The 22,905-nt window shown below is 49.4% G+C and overlaps 1 protein-coding gene across 4 annotated transcripts in view; it reads right to left on the minus strand.

Annotated features, from left to right (window-relative positions):
* Positions 1–22,905, minus strand: part of LOC144098573 (uncharacterized) — a 49,683-nt gene that overhangs the window by 6,535 nt on the left and 20,243 nt on the right. Inside the window, exon 2 of one of the 4 annotated variants that reach the window (XM_077631318.1) lies at positions 167–1,161. The exons of 1 other annotated variant lie outside the window; for it this stretch is intronic. In XM_077631318.1, the coding sequence (XP_077487444.1) occupies positions 199–1,056 (858 nt within the window). In that variant the 5' untranslated portion in view covers positions 1,057–1,161 and the 3' untranslated portion in view covers positions 167–198. Of the gene's footprint in view, positions 1–166; positions 1,162–19,168; positions 19,281–22,905 lie in introns of those variants that run through there. 2 more of the 4 variants (XM_077631320.1, XM_077631321.1) reach the window with 2 other exon arrangements.

A 22,905-nucleotide genomic window follows, 5' to 3' on the forward strand; every position in this document is an offset into this window, starting at 1 on the left:
ACGTACTATAGCGTAGACGTATACCGGTTTACCGAGCGCCGGTTGCGCACTCGCAGTGACCCCATCTGGCCCCACCCACGCCACCGCGTGTGTGCAGTCCGGTAAACTAGTATACGGATACGCTAATACGGCTTCGGTAAGCTAAAAGCCTCCAGTGACCCATTACCGTTTGGCGTCGATACATGTGCGATCGGCACGTTACGGGATGTCCTTTAGGAAGGCGTGGTTCGCTTGTCCTCTGGCCGCCGTCTGCACCGACGCGTCCGCCACAATGCCGGCGTCGGTGTTGTCGTCTTCGGCCGTGAGGTCGCCGGCTCCCGGAAGCACGACCCCGTCATCCACACTGTCGCCCCTCCAGAGCGGCTTGGTGTCAACGCGGGGCGCATTGTCCTTGAACAGCCTGACCGGCATCTGCAGCAGCTTTGGCCTCGACACTAGCACGCCGTCCCTGTCGTGGTGGTTCGCGTCCACCGCGAAAGGGTCCGGCGTCCTGGCGATCTGAGAGGAGACGCCGCTGTCGCCGCCGGCCGACCTCTCCGGTCGGTCCCGACTGCGCACGAAGAACGGGTTTCCCACGTCCTCCTCTTCCTCTTCCTCGCGGACGCTGGGCATCGGCGCCGGCAAGGAAGCCGGAGGCTGTCCCGGAGGCGGCACGGGACCGTGGACGTCGCACATGTCGACGTGGTAGACGCCCGGGTCCTGCTTGCACGGCTCGTTGCACTGCGGGCAGGGCGGGCACTGGCTGCGGATCTTGTTCTGGAAGTGGGCGCGGCGCTTGGCCCGCTTGGAGGCCGTTATGCAGACGGACACGCAGAGCACGATGATGACCCCCACGGAGATGACGGCCAGGGCCCCGAGGAAGATGGCCATTCCCGGGCCGGCATCGCCCAGGAAGCCGCTTCCGCCTTCGTCGGGACTCGAGCTCTTTTCGGTCGCCGACGCGCTGCTGTTGGCAGCCGAGCCGCCGAAAGTCGATGGGCTCGGCGTGGTCGTTACGTTGGCCTCGGTCCGGTCCGGCACGACTGTTAGCGGCTCGGTGGTCGCGTTAGCGGCCATTGTACGCAATGTCTCGTGAACGATCGAAGGTTAGTAGGTCAAGTTGGCATAGGCCACGGGTAGAGCGACAGAAAAGAGTTGGAAAAGAGACAGAAGAGATGCATTCTGGAAAGACAGAGAAAGGAGGAAAGAGAAAGCAGGATGCATGAGATATAAAGTGCAAATTCAAACAGGTTGAAAGCATGCTGTTAGAGAGAAAACAACAAAACACGATTGCGTGACTATTTAGCAGTCGTCATTTGATGAAATCTTAGTGGCTAACTGCCTCTCAGTAGGCCCTACTTACCAGCCCACAAGACCAAATTATTGTCACTGATAACGGTAACAACGCAGCACCTTACGATCACAATGCAAGCAATGAAGAATGAAGTTCCTCTTTTGTGAACATCGCTAACCATAATTAACAGCACCTCATGTACACATTACTGCTCATCGTTGTTCGCAATTTTTGCGGAACAATTAGAAGCACTTTAAGGACAATTAAATTTTTTAGTTTTTATGCTAATTTATTCCTCCCCTACCTAGTCATTGAGCAGTGTTTACTTTTTCCTATCCTCATTTCGCGCCGCCTCTAGGCCTAAGAGAAGGTGGCCATGCTTACACACTATCGGTGATGCTCAACAGCTCACGTTGAGACTGCTTCAGAACAGACACATTAAACAACGAGAATAACACATCACAACACCACACTTGCAAGAAATTCCCCAACGCACCACGCCTCTAGATGGCGCGTGCCAGTCCGCGTTTCTGTTCGCTACACCTGTCCGGTGAGGTGGCAAGCCACCGCGTCATAGGAGCTCCTCTTTACAACGCGCACATTCTGCAACACCCACGGGCGGCATAATCGCGCATGACCTGATCCGACTTGCAACCCCCCCCCCCCTTCCTTTCCTTCTTTAACTAAAAATGGCGTCCGCTAACCACACTCGTTTAGTAATGGAGTAGCCATACTTCCAGCGTATTACACCGCGACATTCAGCGGAACTCCGCCGTAAAACCTTGGCGGTACATAACGCGGCGATAACATATCTAAGCACGCGTACGTAACGTGCGCCGGTATACGAACGCAAGCGGAACGCGCCGCTCAGCTTCTACTTATCCCGCTTTTCTCTTCATAGTTTCGTTTTCCAGTGGCCGACCTTGCAACTGAGCGGCTGCTCTTCCCAGGCTGCACCCTGAACCGTACGCGATTACACGCGGCCGCTTTCGCGCGGGACACTTTGTGTCTCGCTGGAAACAGCACGCGCAGGCCCGAACCCCGGCCGGGACGGCCGGCAACGGGGCCCGCGGTAACGCTCTCGCGTCTCCGTGAATAGCTACGCAGCAGCCCAGCCGGCGAGAGCGCACCAAGGTCAGTCGTCACCGGGCTCAAACCCCGCCTACCCCACTTCCAGCGACCGGCACTCTTGCTTTTACCTGCCAACGGCGGTGCACGGACAAAGTCACTCATCGAGAACAGGAGGGGCTGCAGAGCAGGGTCTAGCAATTAGCGATATTGGAAAAAAAGAAAAGAAGGGGGAGAGAGGGTGTGGGGGCAGTCAGCGCGGCCACGCGCGTTTTCCATCCCCTTATAACGGCGCTCTGCCGGCACGGCCTGTTCAGCTGCGCACGTAATGGTAGCGCGAACAATGGCTGCTCTCCTCTTGCAGCCGGACCAACTCGTGCGCGCTGCGACGCTTCGCCGCGCAAGGAAGACCACCGCAAACTACGTGGTCCTCGGGAATCGACCCTTCTCCGCACACATGATGCACCTATAGCTTCGCAGTCTTTTTTTCTCTCGCTTTTTCAGGCATTTACCGCGCGAGTGCCGAAGCTGTACACGTTTCGGCCTCCCTCTAAGAGCGGTGGATGATGCTACTCAATGTAACGGGGTCATGCATGCGTGTCAGCGGCGGTCACACCGCGCTGACCATCGCCGACGCGGCGAGCGCCCCCGGCCGGCTCACCGCTTTTTCTCTGGCCTTCGCCCCCGAACCGCAATTCGCGACTCTGCCCGTGACCCGTCCTGCTGGTCCGCAGCCTCGCCACGCTCTTACGTTGCGATGGCCGCGTTTTCCCTTCTTCTCTTCCCCATCCTCCTCTACCCCACGTCAGTGTTACAAAAAATGCGCGCCCGCAGTGAGAAACGGCGAACGCATCGACGTAACGCTCGGAAGCGGACAGCACAGCGGGTGTACCAGGGAAAGAAAGTCGGTTTTCGCTGACATTACCTTTTTTTTTTGGGGGGCGACGTTAAACCGTTTCGCACTTTGCCGCACCAGCAGCGATGAGCGACGGTCGCGCGTCCACCAGCAGGACCCGCATGAGCTGCTCGTTAATATATTTCGGTTAATTGCCAGCCGCGGAAGCGGGCTTCCATGTGGTGCTCGTAACACTTGTGTGATCGGACAGGATTCGAACACTGAGTGGTGAACGATAACTCATTAGGATAAGCAAGCCCGAAGGCCTTCGAAGAGCTCCTAAGGAAGCGAATGCTTGGACGCTGTAAACAGAAAGAACAGCGAATTCGACCTGAAGCCAGGTTGCCAGGAACGGAGGTGGTGTCGCACATAAAGCGGTCCAGTCACCTAGCAGGCGCTGCAAGTTTTGAGAACACCCGCACTTGCCTCTCCTGTCGAAAACACATTTACTGCATGCTACAACCTTGAAGACTGTACCTGAAAGGTTGTACAGTTCTTCCCTAGAGACAACAAACTAGAGGTCTGTTCCCAAGTGGCTGGCAACGAAAGGCCAGCCGCTTGGAGCCGAGTAGTGGGCGAGATGACAGGAAGGATATGGCAGTAAAATGACGTCGCTACGAGTGAAAAGTAGCTTTCAGAATGAAACGGCTGGAACTTCGTCGTTCGTTGGTGATTTGAAAAATTAGTCACATACGTACAGTCGTGAGTTGAACAATTTTTTTTTGCACAACATTCCAAATTTTCTCGTTATTACTCCACGAAGTCTAAGAATGACTTTTGGATATTGCTCGCCAAGAAGAAAACTAGTCAAAAAGAGAAAAAAAAACAGCTTGTCGCGAATAATTATGGTGTAATCAATAAATGAATGCTCAAGCTTTGTTCTCTCTCAACTGCTCACGACTATTGAAGCTTTTCAAAGTTCGCGTCAGCGAGAGTTCCAACTTTACGTACATCCGATGCCCTGGCGTTGCCCTAAATAAACGAGCCTCGATGTTGGTAGGAGAGTCTTTGCCAAGTATCGACTTGCAAGCATAAGCACAGACTGCAAGCGGGTATTTAGGACTTAACTAAGCGTTACGACAAGGCTGAACTGAACTAAACGTTACCGGAGCCTGAAACGTGGAACATATGTTTTGCTAAGCAGTTTTTGGCGCCTCGGCGTGCCCCTTTCCATACGCAGGTCAAGGTTGCGCGACTGGCTTCAGCGTCCTAATGTTCTGAGTCACACAGTTAAGACTCCGAGGAATCGGGGCCTTTAAAGAAAAAATCGAAGTGCCTGATCATGGGCGCGTGTGTTCGTCGACATAAACGAAGACAGATTTTACGCGTAAGTACAGACAGTTGGGCTAGTTGAAAATGCGCGGCTGTATCAGGCGAATTAAGTCGACAACGACAGGTACGGAAGTGAAGTCACATCTTGCTTTGTGGTGATCACTCCTGTGTAGACTACCCCGTCGACTAGCCGAATCCCCACGTGTTTATTCAAGCAAGATACATTCCAAGTTGGAGCCATAACACAGCTCGTCACTGACGGGCCATCGACTGCGCGCCATGACTAACAAAACCCCTCTGACGGTAACGCCCAATACCTGAAAACAGCCGCAGTGCACTTATGTCATACACCTCTGCTCAGTCACCCCAACCATTTTTCACTGGAAATCACGACGACAAAGCGCGCCTTGAACTTCTTCAAGCGAATTTCTTCGTCATCGACGACATTCTCGGACTAAAACACCAACGCATGCCCTCCAAGAACACGCCAGAAAGACATCGACGCTTTCCAAGAATCCGCCAGAACTGCGTCCACGCTTTACAACATTCCGCCAAGCAGGCGCCGACGCTTTCCATCATTCCGCTACAAAGGCGTCGACGCCCCGTCGAAAACGCGCGCGCGGGGCAACCCGCAAGCAGCTGGAAGGACGCGTACCCCAGCGGCAACTTAAACCACAACGCACGGAGAACGCCTATCCCACAGCCGGCTGAGATAGGGTGCTCCCTTCCCCCTTGCCGAGATTGCGCTCGCTACCGGGTCAAGGCGAGCGCGCGCACCCTTGTCAACGAAGCCTTCGGCGGTACCGCCGCCGAGACCACAGCGCAGCCGCACGAGTCCTGCCGCCGTCGGGTTCGCCGCCACCGAGCTTCGCGGTCAACAACTGCGGCGCGAGCGGTGGCCGCGGGCTCCCTGCGCCGTTCATAGACACCCCCCCTCTCTGTAGGCATGGGGCAACGTCCGTTCTTGGCGGGCCAAACAAGTTCTGCCGGCCCGCTGGCCGAAAGCGCCTTCGTCGACGCTGCGTGCAGCGCCCCCACCCCCTTCCCTGGTCTTCTTCCTTTTATTTTCAGTTTTCAGTGAGTGCCCCGGGGCTGCTTACTAGCAAGTGGTGCATACCCATTTCGTGCTGCCTTACGGCGCAAAAGCCTTTCCCGCCGGTTTTCATAATGGTTACGCGCCGCCTCGGACGGCAATTATCAGCAGAGGGCTGCGCGCTGTTCGTGATTACCGCCAGTCGTTTTGTTGGCGCGCTGTGAAGAATCGTTCGGCCGCGTTTTGCTGCTCCCGTCATTTCGCGAGAAAAAAAAAGGTTTGAAACGGCGTTCATGGATGGGGCTATATTTGTCCTACATGCGCAATAGGGAAGGCCATGTACGGTTGGGTTTTATGTTCCCGTCGATCATATACAAATACACCATTATAAGCCACATCAGGAAGCTGTGTCTGTGCTCGATAAGCACGAGGAATCAGACAGATGTCGCTCGCCTGCAAGAAACCGTTCCACGGAGCAGCTTCAACAAGCGCTAGCTATCAGGGCAACACGCACTTTCTAAACGGTGAGACCACCATTAGCAAGAAAAGTGAGCTTCCTGACCAAATGTGTGGTGACGCCATCTAGACAAACAATGCAAAAAAAAACACAATTTGGGCAAGCACTGTTAGAAAAGACCCGTACGTACGATCGGCGGAAGTTTATTTTTTTGTTTAGTTTCCCCCGATTGACTGGGATAACTCAATTTTTTTTGTTATGCGCCTGAGGGATGACGTCCGAAAAATGACATAAAAGCGCCGGCGTTTTGTCGGGTGTAAATTAGGGAAGAGATCGGGACTTCATTTGCAGTTTTCTCTACAACGCAGTCACCTTTTAGAACAGGGGAAAAAAAAGTGCACTAATCGTGTCCTCGAAGGATAATCTATCAGTTTATGTAGCGTATGTTCTTGTTTCTGTCCTTCGGAATGTTAGAGTGTGTTCGCGCTGTACACATTGCAAATGCAACACTCCTTCTCTCTCGTGCGGACTAACCACTAGCCACATCCAACAACCAACGAACGGCGGGCGTAAAATTCCTCTCCCCCTGCCTACAGAAAAATAATTGAGAAGGTAGCAAGCGTTTTTATAGCGCACAAGTCACTTTATTATTACTTGGTTTTATAACATGTAGACGGACAGAAGAAAATGCTGAAGCTATAAGAACAGATGCACAGCCTTCCACACGACACTGCCGAAATCACCTGTCCATCAATATTTGTGAATTGTTTAGCTACTATTTAACAGCCAATAATTTATGTACCTTGCGTGTTTTCGTTGTTTATTAAATCTGATTTATACATGTAACCCACCCCTTATGTAATACCCCCAAATCCGGGGGCCTTTAAGGTAATAAAGTGAAGTGAAGATACGCATATCTGATTTCAACCCTTCTCTAACCCTCCTCTCTCTGGTTTCAGCATGCGCACACGAGTGTGATGCGTGCAACACGGTTTGCTCAAGCGAGAATCACATCGCACTCTTGTACAATTTATAAAGTCGGGCTAACTGGTCCGTCGCCTCAGAGTTTGAAACAGCGCAAACAAAGGTGAGAAAGAAAAGGACAACACAACCAACGGAAGCTGCTGACTTGTGCAGTTCTCCAAGGGCACAACAACAACAACAACAACAACAACAGCTGATGTGTGAAATTTCTCAGCCGTGGGACGTTGGCGGGTCAGCGTATACCCGCGAGGACAACGGCGGAACAGCCGCGTCTATCACCGATGCACGCGATCTTTGCTCCATACGTTATGAAAAGAACGTTATGAATGGAATGAACGTTATGGAATACGTTATGAAAAGAACTGAAGACTAATGTTGATGGTCGATTTGGCGTAGTTAGGCCAAATGCAAATTAGGTGCGCTAGCTGTTCAGTTTTCCCTTCGGTTCCGATATTCAGATCAAGTGTTCACGGATGGCAATTCTTCGGATAGCGATAACGGCTGAGTCCATATATGCGGAATTGGTTATTCTCTACACCTATAGGTCCCTGGCAGTCTTCTACCACTCCTGGCGCAGTGTTGCAGCGGTCAAGCGATGCCCTTATTTAGCAGGTGCTGCCATCGGTGGGACTTGGGTTATAGGGTGCGACCCAGGTTGGTCTTCCCGATCAGCCTCTTACGATTAAATGAGCTAATTGGCAATGTTGGTTGGTTTGATCACTAAGACTCCGGCACGATGGCAGCAGCATACTGCCGTAAACTTCGAGTAGAAGGAATTACGCGAGATCCTGTTAGTAGCTGCTCGCACTTTGCCTTCGAGCTCGAAGGCAGCGGTGAGCACGACAAACCGATCACAGCCTGGCCGCTAGTTCAAACCCTAGACTGCGTACGACCTGCTCCGACCATCCAGCGTCATACGCTTTTTCCCACATCCTCGAATCTTTCTTCCGCCACTGCAGGGCGCGGATCTTCACACCCAACAGCTGTTGCGGTCGCAAACCGGAAGCAGACAGCGTAATCGACCCACGATATATCCTTCCCCGTCTGTCGGGCAGAAGGTTCCCCCTCCTCAAGGTCGGCAGGCCTCTTGAAACCATTGTGTTTGCATGGCCTCTTTACATTTATTTCTATATGCCTAAGTGCTTATGACCCCGGCGGGGCGGTGTTCCCGGGCGGGCTTCGACAAAGAGCGCTTCCTTTAGCCTGAATGCGTGCTTGAACCAATCTGTTCGTTTTTTCCCCTCTCTCTTCCGGTTGGCTTCTTTGCATGCAGAACATGTTACGCAGAAGGGCGGCCAAGAAACAATTTTTGTTAGCGATGATCTCGGACAAGCGATGTGCACTGCGGCACAGGTGGCCCGTATGTAAGACAGGAGTTTGTTCGCAAGTCGTTTGAAGCTCTTGAGAAGCTTTACGCTCGGAACAAGCGCACTTTTTGCTGCTCATATACTCAACAATGCTGGGCAAAAGCATTTTTGAATGGAAAACAGTTTATGCACGCAATTCTTTTTTTCACGTATTGTAAGATTTCACTACAACAATCAATATATCAGCAGATTTCACGTGGGCAGGCTTGCATTTTTTTTGTTAACGTTTCTTTTTTTTTGCTAGCGTCAAAAGCGTTCCCCGTTGGTTTTCTAGGGCAGTGTTAAATGCTGGAAAAACTTTATAAGAAAAATTTTGCTACACACAAGCATGAACCACTGCCTTAAATATTTCCATAACACTACCTTACAATTTTCCAGTATGCAAAATTTCTGTCCAAGAATGTTGGACACAGCTCAACGACAATAATAAACGTTCTCATTTTTCTTCCTCGCAGCACTTTTTTAGTTTTTAACAAAGCGCTCTTTTTTCGGTTTCGTTTGCGTTTTTGTAACTTATATAAATTGCGGACTGCACATTACATGTTCTGCTGCATTTTCTGCGTATGTGAGTGAAGAACGAAATGTATACTTTTGTACGAGTGAGTATTTGCCAAGGCACATAGAAAACTACCTCCCACCTTTGCGCGTACATTGCTATCTCTTGCTGAGGTCGATGCACATATGCTGCCTGTATTACTAAGCGGGACGCGAAGCTTGTTGATTCTGGGAACTTTTATTTTTGTCTGCTTTCACATCGGTCGCGTTCGACACAGAAACTTCAAAACTCGCTTCATACTCCAGATCAGTAGCACCGCACGCAGCTCACCCCAAAGAAAACATTAATGTTATTGTGGTTTATGGGGTTTAACGTAACGCCCAAAGCGACTCAGGCTATGAGAGCCGCCTAATTGTTATTTATTCTCTTCAGGAAATGGCAAGGACCATTCAGACAAGGCAAGACAAGTAAGGGTCTTTCATGCGCCACGAGCTCGCCGGGAAGGATAAGTTATTTAGTGCCGTATCTCGTTAATGCGAACATTTTGGTTCATATTGTATTCTACGAAAGAGGTAAGATACTTATCATAAAAAGAATATATTTCCCATTTGATACAACGCAACTTTTTGTCTAGCTGTCATGTTCAGAGGCGTGCATTTTTTGAAACTGAGGGAGAGTGGGACGGTTTCCGCTTCAATTAGCCAGCACTAATTTATGACATATTGGTTTAACGTGAATTTCGGCACACCTAAAACTCTGCAGCCAAATGAACGTTTTCGCCGAAAGCAAGCCAAGCCAGGTACGCACCTCAGTCTTCAGGGCATTTCCATGCCGGCTGAAGTACTCTGCAAAGAACTCGCACAGGCCGCGGCACCTCCTCTTCCCCCGGGTAATCTCGATAAAACTACTGCCCGCGGCAAAAGCACGTAGAAAGGTTCACGCGCTTCGAAGCAAGAGGAAGCCCTGCAAAGAACGACGAGCTCGGGCGACCACGCGTCGCGAAGCACCCGCAAAGCCTTCCGCAGAGCACCTGGCGAATCGGTCTTCGTGCTAAGCTTATCTGTCTTGATCTGAACCTATCTCATCTGGCCTACCTTATCTACCAACGGTGACGACACCGAAAACGAAGAGTACGGCACCGTCCTTTCCTTCTTCCGGTATGGCCCCAGTAGACCATGCACGACGTATACACAAACTGGCCCACGTCTGGCCTTGGCACCCGCCGGCTCACGCTCTCGTTCGTGCCCTGTTTTGAGCAGCACCGGTGTGCCTCTCTTGCGCCGCTATGGGGAACTTGCGCTGAAGTTTGCGGTGCCGATTGCAGCGCCATAACACACTGCCTAGCGAGAAGAGCAAGCAGTTTTGGGTAGTACTCTTAATACTTTTCCGCGCCGCCTTCAGGCGCTTATTGGCGTGAGCCTCCTCGCTCTGTCGAAGGCGCGCGTACCGTGCGTCAGCTATCTGGGCTACGCCGAGAAGCTAGGCAGTGAATGCTGTCAGCCAAACGCGGGTTTCTAATCGCGCAGAATGTGTTCTCGCGTTTGCAGCGGCCCAACCGGCTGACAAAAGCAGTTTTGAGTCACCGAATGGAACAATTGCAGTGCCACCTTGGCAGCGCAGGTTCCCCATAAGCTTGCTTCCGGTGAGCGCGATCGGCGCGCCTGAACCGAGCGACAGGTTTCGCTGCTTCCGTCTCCTGTCAGCTACACCTGCAACCGCGCGACTGGCATGACTACAGTCGTCAGCAAACACGTCTGAGCGGGCATGCTCGCTGGGTTGTCTGACCTGCGAGCATGCATTGTGTGGGCGAAGACTCGGCTAAGCAGCGAACCCACTGTACGGGGAATGCAGTGACACCGCCGCTCGCTCTCTAGTGGCAATGACCTGTACAAATCGTCACAACAGTTCGCAGATCGCTTGGCGCCTACGGCTCGTAGCCGCAGGGCCTTTCTTTTTGGCGGATGCAAAGCTTCGTGATGCTCAGAGCCGTATGTCGATCGCTGGTAGAGCGAATTTGATCGCCAACGGAACCAGGCTTCGTGTCACACAGCTGTGCGACGGCGCGCTTCTATAGTGACCGAAACCAGCCAGCCGGCTGACGAAGCGGTTATGACGTCACTCCCTTCGCTTCGCGCTTTACAAAGCGGCTGGCCATCCTATAAAAAAAAATGCGTAAAAGTAAACAATCCTCTGAAACATACGCAGAGCGACTATTACATTTCGGCGTAATCACAGACTGAGAGCTAAGTGTTCTGCACTTGAATTTTTTTTTTCAAAATTTGCTTCGCGTCTCTTTAGGATACATGACGAGCACTTCTTGTCTGCAAACTCGAACAGCGCTCCCTTTCCCATTGGATTGACATTAATTTCTGTCCAGAGATCATTTGCTAAAACCGCGCAGTTCTAGCACTTGCTATTGATTCGGTGACATGTCCTGCTCCACCAAACCAATAGGTACAATGTATCGCATCTTGCTGCTGTGGACAGGATCAAACAGCTGAAGATTTTGAAGACATGTAAATGGCGTAGCACAGTTTTCTCGGAACTTTCGGGGTTTTCTGTCCCTTAATATCACCCGCCCATCAATTTCCTTGTCATAGCTCGCTGCGGTCATCGATTTAACTTCGAGCTCTTCTTTAAACCTCAAGGTTTCGGCTCCATAGATTAGAATTGGCGGAATACAGCTGTTAATATATGCAAGTGCCTTCCTTCTGAGGGATACATATTGGTAAACTGCAGTTGATAACCTGGAAGTGGTTCCCAGATAAGCTCCAACCTAACTTTATTAAGTCGAAAGCCTAATATGGTCCATTAGTTAGCAACAAGACCCGGCGCGTCTTTGTCGGAGTCCAGGAAAAGTGGTCCACAAAACCCCCGATGAGGCCGTCAGCAAACGAAAAAAAAAGTTCTTCCGAAGGTGCGGAGAATTGAATCGTTTACGGGGGTTTAACGTCCCAAAGCGGATCAGGCTATGAGGGACGCGGGAATTGAACCACGGACCTTCGGACTGCGAGGAGAGCACGCAACCCAGAGGCCACAGAACCGCGTTGTTGCTTGGCTAATAACGGTGAACCTAGCGTATCCGGAAACGAGAAAGCGCACGCACTGGCCCGGGGATTAGCTACTTTCCGGGATCCTAGTGGCGTCTTGTGCACAACCCCGTCCCCCTCGCGCACAGTTCGAAGACTACCTTAACACGTATCAGGAAATCCTAAACCATTACAAATTAGGCCGAGCGGTACTTCCAAAAGCAAGTAAGCAGCTAACCAAAAACGAAGACGTTGTGTGGCGCAAGCTCCACACCGGAGTATTCCCTAACCCTCAGCTTTATAGCAAGTGGCACCCTGATATTTTCAGCCCCAGGTGCAAACGTTGCGACGGCATAGCGGACATGATCCATATGGTATGGACATGTCCGAGCTTTGGACAACTTGACCGAACAGATGAGTCCTGGGAGGCACTGCTTCACAACGAGGACGAAGCTAAACAACGTGAAGTCATCCGTCTCGCCCTTGCCGCTGCTGAGATCCAAGAGATCCCGGTCGACGGCTGAGGGGGAGGACATGGCTGGGACCGAGCGGCGCCTCGGATACCCATCATCCTTTTGACGGGTGCTAATAAATGTTATTTCTCTCTCTCTCTTTTGCCTTACGACTGTGTGCTAATGAGTATGCGTGCGTCATTAGAAAGGAAACAAAATGTCAATTAAACAATGTAATTTAAAAAATGAATGGTTTCACCTTCAAAGCACGTAAGTATTCTAAGTACCCTCCGTAACTTCATCCATGTAATTTCTTTCTCATGATCCGAAGCTGTGGTCACTACTTCGTCCAGATATCCTCTCAGGTTATTGATCTTTAGTTCTCTTCTCATTATTTTTCAATCCTGCCGCTATACGTTATGTGGTCAGGATCTTTATCACGCCTTGGAGTCCCTCTCCTGAGTTATTTTGCACCGCAATACGATCAGAGAATCGAAGTTTAGTGCGGCCTCCTCTGTTACCTGTTTTGAGATCCAGGCCCTGAATACCTCTTCCAAACTCGCAGGGAATTATAGCCGACAGATTGTGCCACCTTGCGTGAAACCGTTTCTGACAGGAATTCTCACACTCTTTTGTGGAAGACCATGGTGGTTGTGAAATCTCAGCAGATATTTTATAGCATATTTACACAGGTTTCCTCAATCCCCTAGTTCCGCAACATCTATGAGTGCTGTAGTATAAAGTGAATGAAATACTTTCTGTTCACCCTGAAGGATACATAGAGTGTTTTAGCGAAGCGGGCTAGTAATATTCAAGAGCAACCTTCCTCAGACATAAGTTGTAACAAAGGCTTTTGCAGCATAGGAATACAAGTGATGACGGACGTCAGAAAACACATGAACCGTGTCAACTAGTAAGGTGGTAGCTATTAACTATCACAGTTAATCGCTTTGTTGTAGTTTGTTGTGGCTGTTACTACCGGTCAACTAAAATTTCAGTTTTCGAATTTCGAGAACGCTATTACGCTTGACGCTGTAGCGCGGCACATTCGGGGGATCCCGGCGTGGCCGAAATTGCATGGTTGAGCCGAGAACCAGGCCGGAGGAAATCTTGTACCCACTAGAAAACCGGTGGTATACGCGGCAGCACTGGGGATCGAACCCAGCACTTCCCGAGTTCGAGGCGGATACTCTACCACAAGGCCACGCTTCGGTGTCTTGTGGAAGAGTTTCAACGTTTCCTGGCAAAATAACTCCACCGTCCTTCAGCAGATTCGCACCTACTTGATAAGCCGCTTTCGCCCCTGCACTGTTTTCCCCTCTTTAGTTACATCTCTAGTTTTTATCCCTTCAGCACCGTTATTCTCACTATTCGTTTCATTATCGTTCCGGATACTGCACAAAAAGCATGTGTGGAATGCTTCTTCTACTGGAACTATTTTGTCCAAATTGCCAATGACTGATTTTGTCAACGTCGAACTTAATCTTTGGTGCTTTCGTGGCTTCCTCCGTGCAGTTGTGCTCCCTTAACCACCTAAGTATTCATCATCATCAGCCTGACTACACCCACTGCAGGGCAAAGGCCTCTCCCATGTCTCTCCAACTAACCCTGTCCTTTGCCAGCTGCGCCCACCCTATGCCTGCAAACTTCTTAATCTCATCCGCCCACCTAACCATCTGCCGCCCCCTGCTACGCTTACTTTCCCTTGGAATCCACTCCGTTACCCCTAAGGAGCAGCGGTTATCCTGCCTTCGCATTACATGCCCTGCCCAAGCCCATTTCTTTCTCTTGATTTCGACTAGGATGTCATTAATCCGTGTTTGTTCCCTCACCCCCTCTGCCCGCTTCCGATCTCTTAACGGTACACCTATCATTTTCCCTTCGATGGCTCGCTGCGTTGTCCTTAACTTAAGCTGAACTCTTTTCGTTAGCCTCCACGTTTCTGACCCGTAGGTGAGTACCGGTAAGATACAGCTGTTGTACACTTTTCTCTTGACGGAAATTGGTAAACTGCCACTCGTAATCTGAGAGAACCTGCCATATGCGCTCTACCCCATTCTTATCCTTCTAGCTATTTCCCTCTCATGATCCGGATCAACTGACGCCACCTGCACTAAGTAGACGAATTCTTTTACCACTTCCAGCACCTCACTGCCAATTGTGAACTGCTGTTCCCTTGCTAGACTGTTGAACATTAATTTGGTTTTCTGCATGGTAATTTCTAGACTCACCGTACTGCTCTGTTTGTCTAACTCATTAATCATGATTTTCAGTTCGTCTCCTGAGTGACTCAGCAAGGCAATGTCATCAGCGAATTGCAGATTATTTAGGAATTCTCCATTAACTCTTATCGCCAACTGTTCCCAATTCAGGCCTCGGAATACCTCCTGTAAACAGGCGGTGAAAAGCATTGGCGAGATCGTGTCCCTTTGCCTGACGCCCTTCCTTATTGGAATTTTATTGCTGACTTTATGGAGGACTATAGTAGCTGTGCAGTTGCTATATATATCTTCAAGCATTTTGACATAAGGCCCATCTACACCCTGATTCCGCAATGCCTGTATGACTGCTGAGGTTTCCACTGAATCAAATGCTTTTTATAATCAATGAAGGCTATATAGAGTGGTTGGATATATTCAGCGCATTTCTCTATCATTTGATCGATAGTGTGGATATGATCTATTGTGGAATATCCTTTATGAAAGCCTGCCTGCTCATTTGGTTGATTAAAGTCTAACGTTGCCCTGACTGTATTAGCGATTACCTTAGTAAAAAACGGAGAGTAAGCTGATCGGTCTGTAATTTTTCAAGTCTTTGGGGTCTCCTTTCTTATGAATTAAGTTTATATTTGCGTTCTTCCAAGCTTCTGGTACGGTTGAGGTCATAAGGCATTGCGTGTACAGGGTGGCTAGTGTTTCCAGCAGAATCTCTCCTCCGTCTTTCAACAGATCTGCTGTTACCTGATCCTCACCAGCTGCTTTTCCGTTTTGCATTGCTCCTAAGGCTTTATTTCCTCTTTAGTCACTGGCGGGATGACGCATTGCTGTTGCGCTGCTGTCTCCATCATTAACGCTCTGATTGCATTGACTACTGTATAGATTTATGTAGAACTCTTCGGCTACTTTAACTATCTTATCCATATTGCTAATGACATTGCCTTCCTGGTCTCTTAACGCATACATCTGGTTTTTACCTATGCTTAGTTTCCTCTTCACTGCTTTTAGGCTACCTCCGTTCTTTAGAGCATGCTCGATTCTCTCCATATTAAACTTCGTTATGCCGGCTACTTTGCGCTTATTTAATAGCTTCGATAGCTCTGCTAGTTCTATTCTGTCTGTAGGGTTAGACGCCCTCATGCTTTGACGTTCGTTAATAAGATATTTCGTCTCCTGAGATAGCTTGCCGGTATCCTGTCGAACCGTCCTACCGCCTACTTCTACTCCTCACTCCATAATGATAGCTGCCAGATTATCAATCATTGAATCAACATTAGGATCGTCTTCCTCAATTAAAGCTGAATATCTGCTCTGCAGCGATATCCTGAATTCCTCTATTTTCCCTCTTGCCGCTAGCTCGTTAATGGACTTCTTCAATAGCTTCCTCCGTTCCCTCGTCAAGTCTAAGCTAATTCGAGACCTTACCATTCTGTGGTCGCTGCAACGACTCAATATTATACGTCCCAAACCGTTCATACGTTGATTAGATTTTTTAGTTAGTTTTAATGGCGGCAAAAAGGTTAAAAGAGTTGAGACAGATTTTTGGTCGGATGTTCTTTTTCGGAGTAATTGCGCGAGCCATTACTTTACATGGACTAGAGGGTAGGATTTGCCTACACCCGCAAAAAGATTTATGTCTTTTTCTGTTGCGTTGTTTCGGTTTCAACCACCGAAAGGTAGGTATGACGTCACAGACGGCATTTATTCGGCAACGTTGCGGTTACGTGAGGCGCACAAAAACTCGTCTATGACGTCAAAGCTACGTTAGGCGCACAAAACCTGCGACATAATCGTTGCTTCCTCGCTTAAATGCACTCCCCTCATACGGCAGCCTGCCCCAAGAGCCAGCATGACAGTAAAATACCAAACAGCTATTACTTCGTTGCTTTTGACTACCTCACGTGACCTCAGTATTGCCGCAACTCGTCTGTCTAGTCACCGCCACAGTTCGGCGGCTAAACACCAAAAGGTATGAGATAAAATTGAATTATATATATCACTTGCTGACCTTATTCGAATACGGCGCGGTAGTACTTGTTTAGTGATGTCTTGCGCATTATCTCAAATAAGGAACGCACAACCAAATTTGATGCCTCCAGTAATTTTGTAAGCTGGTTATCCCCTAATAAAAAGGTGTATCGACTTTCTAGAGTTTCTTATAGACTCTATTGCCTTCCTAGAGAAATTTCGCTTTGTCTATTCGCAATCTGTTTAGAAAAAAGTCTACTAAAAGTGTACGGCCATAAATATATCGACTGTCTATAGACTGGTCGATAAGAAGTGTCCATAGAAAGTCTAGTCTTTATAGACAGAAGTGTAAGGACAGTCTATAGACTATGCAAAGAAATTTTTGGAAGGGTCCGTGCTTCTGCACTATTTTCTCTACCCCCCATCCCCATCAACATAACAGCGCAGCTGAGACATGCAGAGTCAGCGTGAAGCATTTGACGTTCCTTTCAGCCACCGGAATCTGTTTGACCTGCCCAATGCATATGAATACCGTTTCTGCTGCTCGTGTCGTGATGATGGTAGCTAGCTCTTATCGATATGTGGAAACATTGCAGCAGTACGGCATGTCGGTAGATAGCTACCGGCAGGCCTCGCAGGAAAGTGTCGTCCTTGAGATGCTCATTGCAGCTCTTTTGAGTAGGTTGCTGTTGGAAGAATACACGCAGTGAATCATACTTGCTACGCTTTCCTGCACTGAATGACAGGCGAGTATGTGACTGACCGTAAGCTTTTTCGATTATGAAGGATGATTTTGAGCCTAAAGATCATTCAGGTGAACTGTTCCCGAAAAAAACAGTAAAGTATGATATAACGAGCGATAGGGTGCGAAACACAATAGTCAAAGCGACAAGAAAATAATGGGGGGGGGGGGGCAGGGCGTTTACCAGCGGCCGGCCCAATCATGGCGCGTGGACCAGTTGCAACGCTCTGGCACGAAATAAAACGAACTTCTTTCTGCGCTGAACAAGCGGAAAAATAACTAACCATTTCATTACTGCACTGCCTTACAGGATGTTTTGAGCTGAAGAAGTGGAGAATTACTAGCGATTCCATTATTGTACTGCCTTACAAAATGTAAGTAGAAACGAGTCCAATTTAAAGTAATTAGGAGACAAATAAGGCTCCCGCACAGGTTTCCTTCAATTTTTTTGTTTAATGCGAAAGCATTATATGGTTATGTCGCGTCAGCAAAACCTTCCCCGCACGATTGTGTCGTCCCATAAGGCTAAATGTGAAAAAGTTTGATTTTGTTAGATAGTGCGTGATGAGATCTTGCTGTGGCAAAAATTTGGTTGATGGACGGTAATTATTTAAACGCAAAAATTACATTTGGACGTCGCAGTAGCCAAGGATGTCGAAATAGCACGTGGACGCCAAAACTACAATGAACAAAAAAACAACAACGCATACTGGCGTCACGGAAAAAACCCGCGTTCTGGAAAGTTCCATGCTTTCGCATTCCACCACATAAGCAGACTAAGTGCCTTGGTTATTTTTTTTCAGTATTTACAGTTTGAGTGAAATGCTTTCTTAAATAAAATTAAGTAAAATGCCTTCTCGCAGTCGTGAGACAAATCTCGTTTTCCGATATCAGCACCTTCTGTCATGGCGCCCGCCGGAGGCGCCATTGTACCGGCATCCTCTGCGGCACCGGTGGCGTGATGAAACCTGAGCTGACCCCAGATGCAGCCATCTTGGCTCGGCCGAGATGCCGCACAGGGGCGGCGCTCTCACTCGAATGCACAAAACTTTCCACTCGTAACATCGACAGCAGCTGATCGGCGGGAAAGCCAAACAATAGGGATCAAGAATGGCGAATACGGCTGGTTGGTGACATTCCACGGTGACCATGCTGGTCTCCGCGCTCTGTATGCCACCGTGCAATCATGAGCCGTTCATCGCGGAAACGGCTCGTGATTTCCGCTCCTAATTATTACCGTATGCTAGTTGCACGGCGCTGCAAGAATTCAGGGATGCGGAGAAGACCATGCCCTCCAGACTGCTGAATCAGCAAGACCTTGGCTTGGTCGTTACCGACGGCTGCTTAGATGGCAGTCCCTCTACGGTAGACAAGTTTTCTGAAGCTGTTGTGACTTTTTCTACCCGCAACCGGCACGCGAACTGCTGTAAGTGCAGGCTGTAGTGGCCACGCTCGCATATATACAGTACACATATTCCAACTCTGCCCAGCGTATCGATGCATCGAGGTATCTGCAAACTGCGCAAGCATAGCAGAGGTCTCCTTCTAAAACAACGAAATGCTGAGCAGCTACACCGGTTGCCAGCTATCTCCTATGGTGGTTGTAGGCCCTCATACGCTGCAGGCATTGGTCATGAAGTCCATCAGCATACTCAAACTTGGCTGGCCCAAATAAAAAGCCTCTCCTGCGAGCATTAAGATAGATCCCGAACAGCTTTATGCCAACACATCGGCTAAGATGTCTCAGCGGTAATGTGCTGGCTCAATAAAGAAGGGGAGCCTAAAGAACCTTCGCTCGCTATACGCAGTCAGATTTGTGCACAAGACGACGTAGCACTGATATTAATACAGGCAGGAACCACGTAACGACAAAGTTCGTCAACGAGGAACAATTCCATAAAAGTGTCCCAACTCACCTAAGGCTGGCGGAACGGGCTCGGCTTGGGCAGCATGCGGGCATGGATGCCCCCGCCGGGGGCCGGAGCCCTCGGCGGGACCTCCCGCTCTACCCACTTCTGTAGGCCGAATGACGCCTTGCCTGCATCTGCGGGGCTTTAAGTAGCTGCCTAGGTGGCGCCACGTTAACCCGGCGGAGATCCCATTGGCCCGTTGCCTTCTCTCCCAGCCCTGTTGCTAGGCGTGGCCTTCCGTCACGTGAAGGCAAAATGGCCGCCAGATGGCGCGAAGGTTTCTTCGCGCGTTTCCGTAGCACTCCTTCCGTCACGTGATCACGTGAAGGCAAAATGGCCACCAGGGGACGCGAAGGTTCCTTCGCGCGTATCCGCAGCACTCCTTCCGTCACGTGATCACATGAAGGCGATCACGGGAAGGCAAAATGGCCACCAGGGGACGCGAAGGTTCCTTCGCGCGTATCCGCAGCACTCCTTCCGTCACGTGATCACATGAAGGCGATCACGGGAAGGCAAAATGGCCACCAGGGGCCGCGAAGATTCCTTCGCGCGTATCCGCAGCACTCCTTCCGTCACGTGATCACATGAAGGCGATCACGTGAAGGCAAAATGGCCACCAGGGGGCGCGAAGATTCCTTCGCGCGTATCCGCAGCACTCCTTCCGTCACGTGATCTCATGAAGGCGATCACGGGAAGGCAAAATGGCCGCCAGATGGCGCGAAGATTCCTTCGCGCGTTCCCGCAGCACTCAGCCAAGAACATGTAGCTCCTATTCAACCAGCTTCTTATGCAGGCATACAGAAAGTCGAAGGACGCTATTAGCACGGAATAGATTCAGAGGTCTTGCCCTTCGTTGTGGCATGGGGTTTCATGGTTTCAAGCAGGGGCCGTCTAAGCCACCACTTTTAGCTGAAGAAGACGTGCACAACGCCAAGGCTGCACTCACTTCATGCGCCATCAATATTTTGTCGCTAGAGACAATTCCCAGACATTCCGACGAGAAAGGACCTCACGATCGTTGCGAGATTATGGCTAGCTCCCAGCAGAATACCGTGCCCTCAAAAATAAACGGGCCGCTGTGCTCTCCATCTTTGTACGGTTAAGACGACGTGAAATTCGAAACCAAATTCACGAAGTTAACTCACAAGTATGGCTCGTGGTGTGCACGAGCTATTTGCACTGGTCAGTCACGAAAGTCGTGAACTGTTCATATGTGCGACCTGGCTTGTGGCCTTTGCTTCCCGTTAGCCAATCCAAGCCGGTTCTCGCTTCTACAGCGGTGCACGCTTTTAGGAAGGCAATGCATGAACACACGTACTCCACAGTTGCGACAGTTCTGGCCTCACCTTACGAACGTCTCGTAGCCGGCGATGACTTCTTCACAGCAAACCTGCAAGACTCCAGCGAAAGCCTAAAGCGGCTGCATAGGCGGCCGGCCTGCTCAGGCAGACAAGATGCTCTGAAATTAGATGTCGCCTATCCTCGAGATCACTAACAAGTACGCGGGACAACGCATACTGCTGCTGTTTCGGTGGCCGTGAGAGGCAGTCGCGCATGTTACGGATATGGTCTCTGAAAATGCCTCGCTAACTGGTGTTGTAGGTGTTTTAATAAATAGTGCGCGCGTATACATAGTTTTCGCCGACGCCATCTTTGGGACCCGAAAGCTCAGCGAAAACGCGAGAGTTCTGTTAATCAGCGTATTGCCAACCTACAGCCAATCGGTTCCCGCGTACACTCCAGAAGCTAGTCTCTGTACTCAAAAATGCCGCTTGTGAAGTCACCTGAAAATTACCTGTAGGTTCAGCCACGGCGGAGCCCGTTTCTGATACAGTGTTGTGCTGTCCAACCACGCCAGCCCCCAGACACTTCCTCTGGGGATAATAATTCCGGAATTGCTGTAGAGTCAGCCGATCGGCCATCATAGTCACGACTGCGTGGCGCAATAGAATGCGTATCTGGAGAACACTACAGGCTGAACAACTGTAAATCTCGGGCTAACCTAAGGACGCCAAGTGGGCTATGCCCTAACGTGCAATGAACTCCTCGCTTAAATGCACTCCGCCTCATACGGCAGCCTGCCCCAAAAGCCAGCATGACAGTAACATACCGAACAGCTATTACTTCGCTGCTTTTGAGTGCCTCACGTGACCTCAGTATTGCCGCAACTCGTCTGTCTAGTCAGAGCCACAGTTCGGCTGTTGAAGACCAAAAGGTATGAGATAAAATTGAATTATATATCACTTGCTGGCCTTATCCGAATTCGGCGCGGTAGTACATGTTTAGTGATGTCTTGCGCATTATCTCAAAGAAAGAATGCACAAGCAAAATTTGATGTCTCCACTAATTTTGTAAGCTGGTTATCCTCTAATAAAAAGGTGTATCGACTTTCTAGAGATTTCTTATAGACTGTATTGCTTTCCTAGAGAAATTTCTTTTTGTCTATTCGTAGTCTGAAGAGTGTCTATAGAAAAAGTCTACTAAACGTGTATGGCCACAAATCTATAGGATTTTCAATGTCTATTGACTAGTCGATAGGATTTGTCTGTGGAAGTTTAACAGACATTATAGACAGAAGTGTATAGACAGTCTAAAGAAATTTTTGGAAGTGTCCGCGCTTATGTACCATTCTCTACCACGCCTCCCCATCAACATTATAGTGCAGCTCAGATATCCACTCAATGTGAAGCATTGGCGCCCCACTTATGTCACCGCTATCATTTTGGCCTGCTCAGTGCACATGATTACCCTTTCTGCTGCTCGTGTCGTGATGATGGTAGCTCTTACCGATATGTGCCAACTTTGCAGCAGTACGTCATGTCGGTAGATAGTTACCGACAGGTCTCGCAGGAAAGTGTCGTCCTTGAGATGCTCATTGCAGCTCGTTTGGGTAGGTTGCTGTTGGAAGAATACACGCAGTGAATCATACTTGCTACGCTTTGCTGCACTGAATGACAGGCGAGTATGTGACTGACCGTGATCTTTTTCGATTATGAAGGATGATTTTGAGCCTATTTCTTTCAGGTGAACTGTTCCCGAAAAACAGTAAAGTATGATGTAACGAGCGATAGGCTGCGAAACTCAATAGTCAAAGCGACAAAAAAATAATCGAGGGGGGGGGGGGGGGAGCAGGGCGTACACCAGCGGCCGGCCCAACCATGGCGCGTGGTCTTGCGACGTCACCAGTTGCAACGCTCTGGCACAAAATAAAACGAACTTCTTTCTGCGCTGAACAAGTGGAAAAATAACTAACCATTCCATTACTGCCTTACAGGATGTTGTGCGCTGAAGAAGTGGAGAATTACTAGCGATTCCATTATTGTACTGCCTTACAAAGTATAAGTAGCCACGAGTCCAATTGAAAGTCACTAGGAGACAAGTAAGGCTCCCCGTACAGATTTCTTTCAATTTTTTTTTTTTAATGCGAAAGCAATAGATGGTTATGTCGCATCAGCAAAACCTTCCCCGCACGATTCTGTCGTCCCATAAGGGTAAATGTGAAAAAGATTGATTTTGTTAGATAGTGCGTGATGAGATCTTGTTGTGGGAAAAATTTGATTGATGGACGGTAATTAATTAAACGCGAAATTTACATTTGGACGGCACAGTAGCCAAGGATGTCGAAATAGCACGTGGACGCCAAAACTAGAATGAACAAAAAAAAAAAAACAACGCATACTGGCGTCGTGCAAAAAACCCGCGTTCTGGAAAGTTCCATGCTTTCGCTTTCCTCCAGGTAAGCA

The sequence above is a fragment of the Amblyomma americanum genome, chromosome 7 (assembly GCF_052857255.1).
Source record: "Amblyomma americanum isolate KBUSLIRL-KWMA chromosome 7, ASM5285725v1, whole genome shotgun sequence".
Taxonomy (NCBI): domain Eukaryota; kingdom Metazoa; phylum Arthropoda; class Arachnida; order Ixodida; family Ixodidae; genus Amblyomma; species Amblyomma americanum.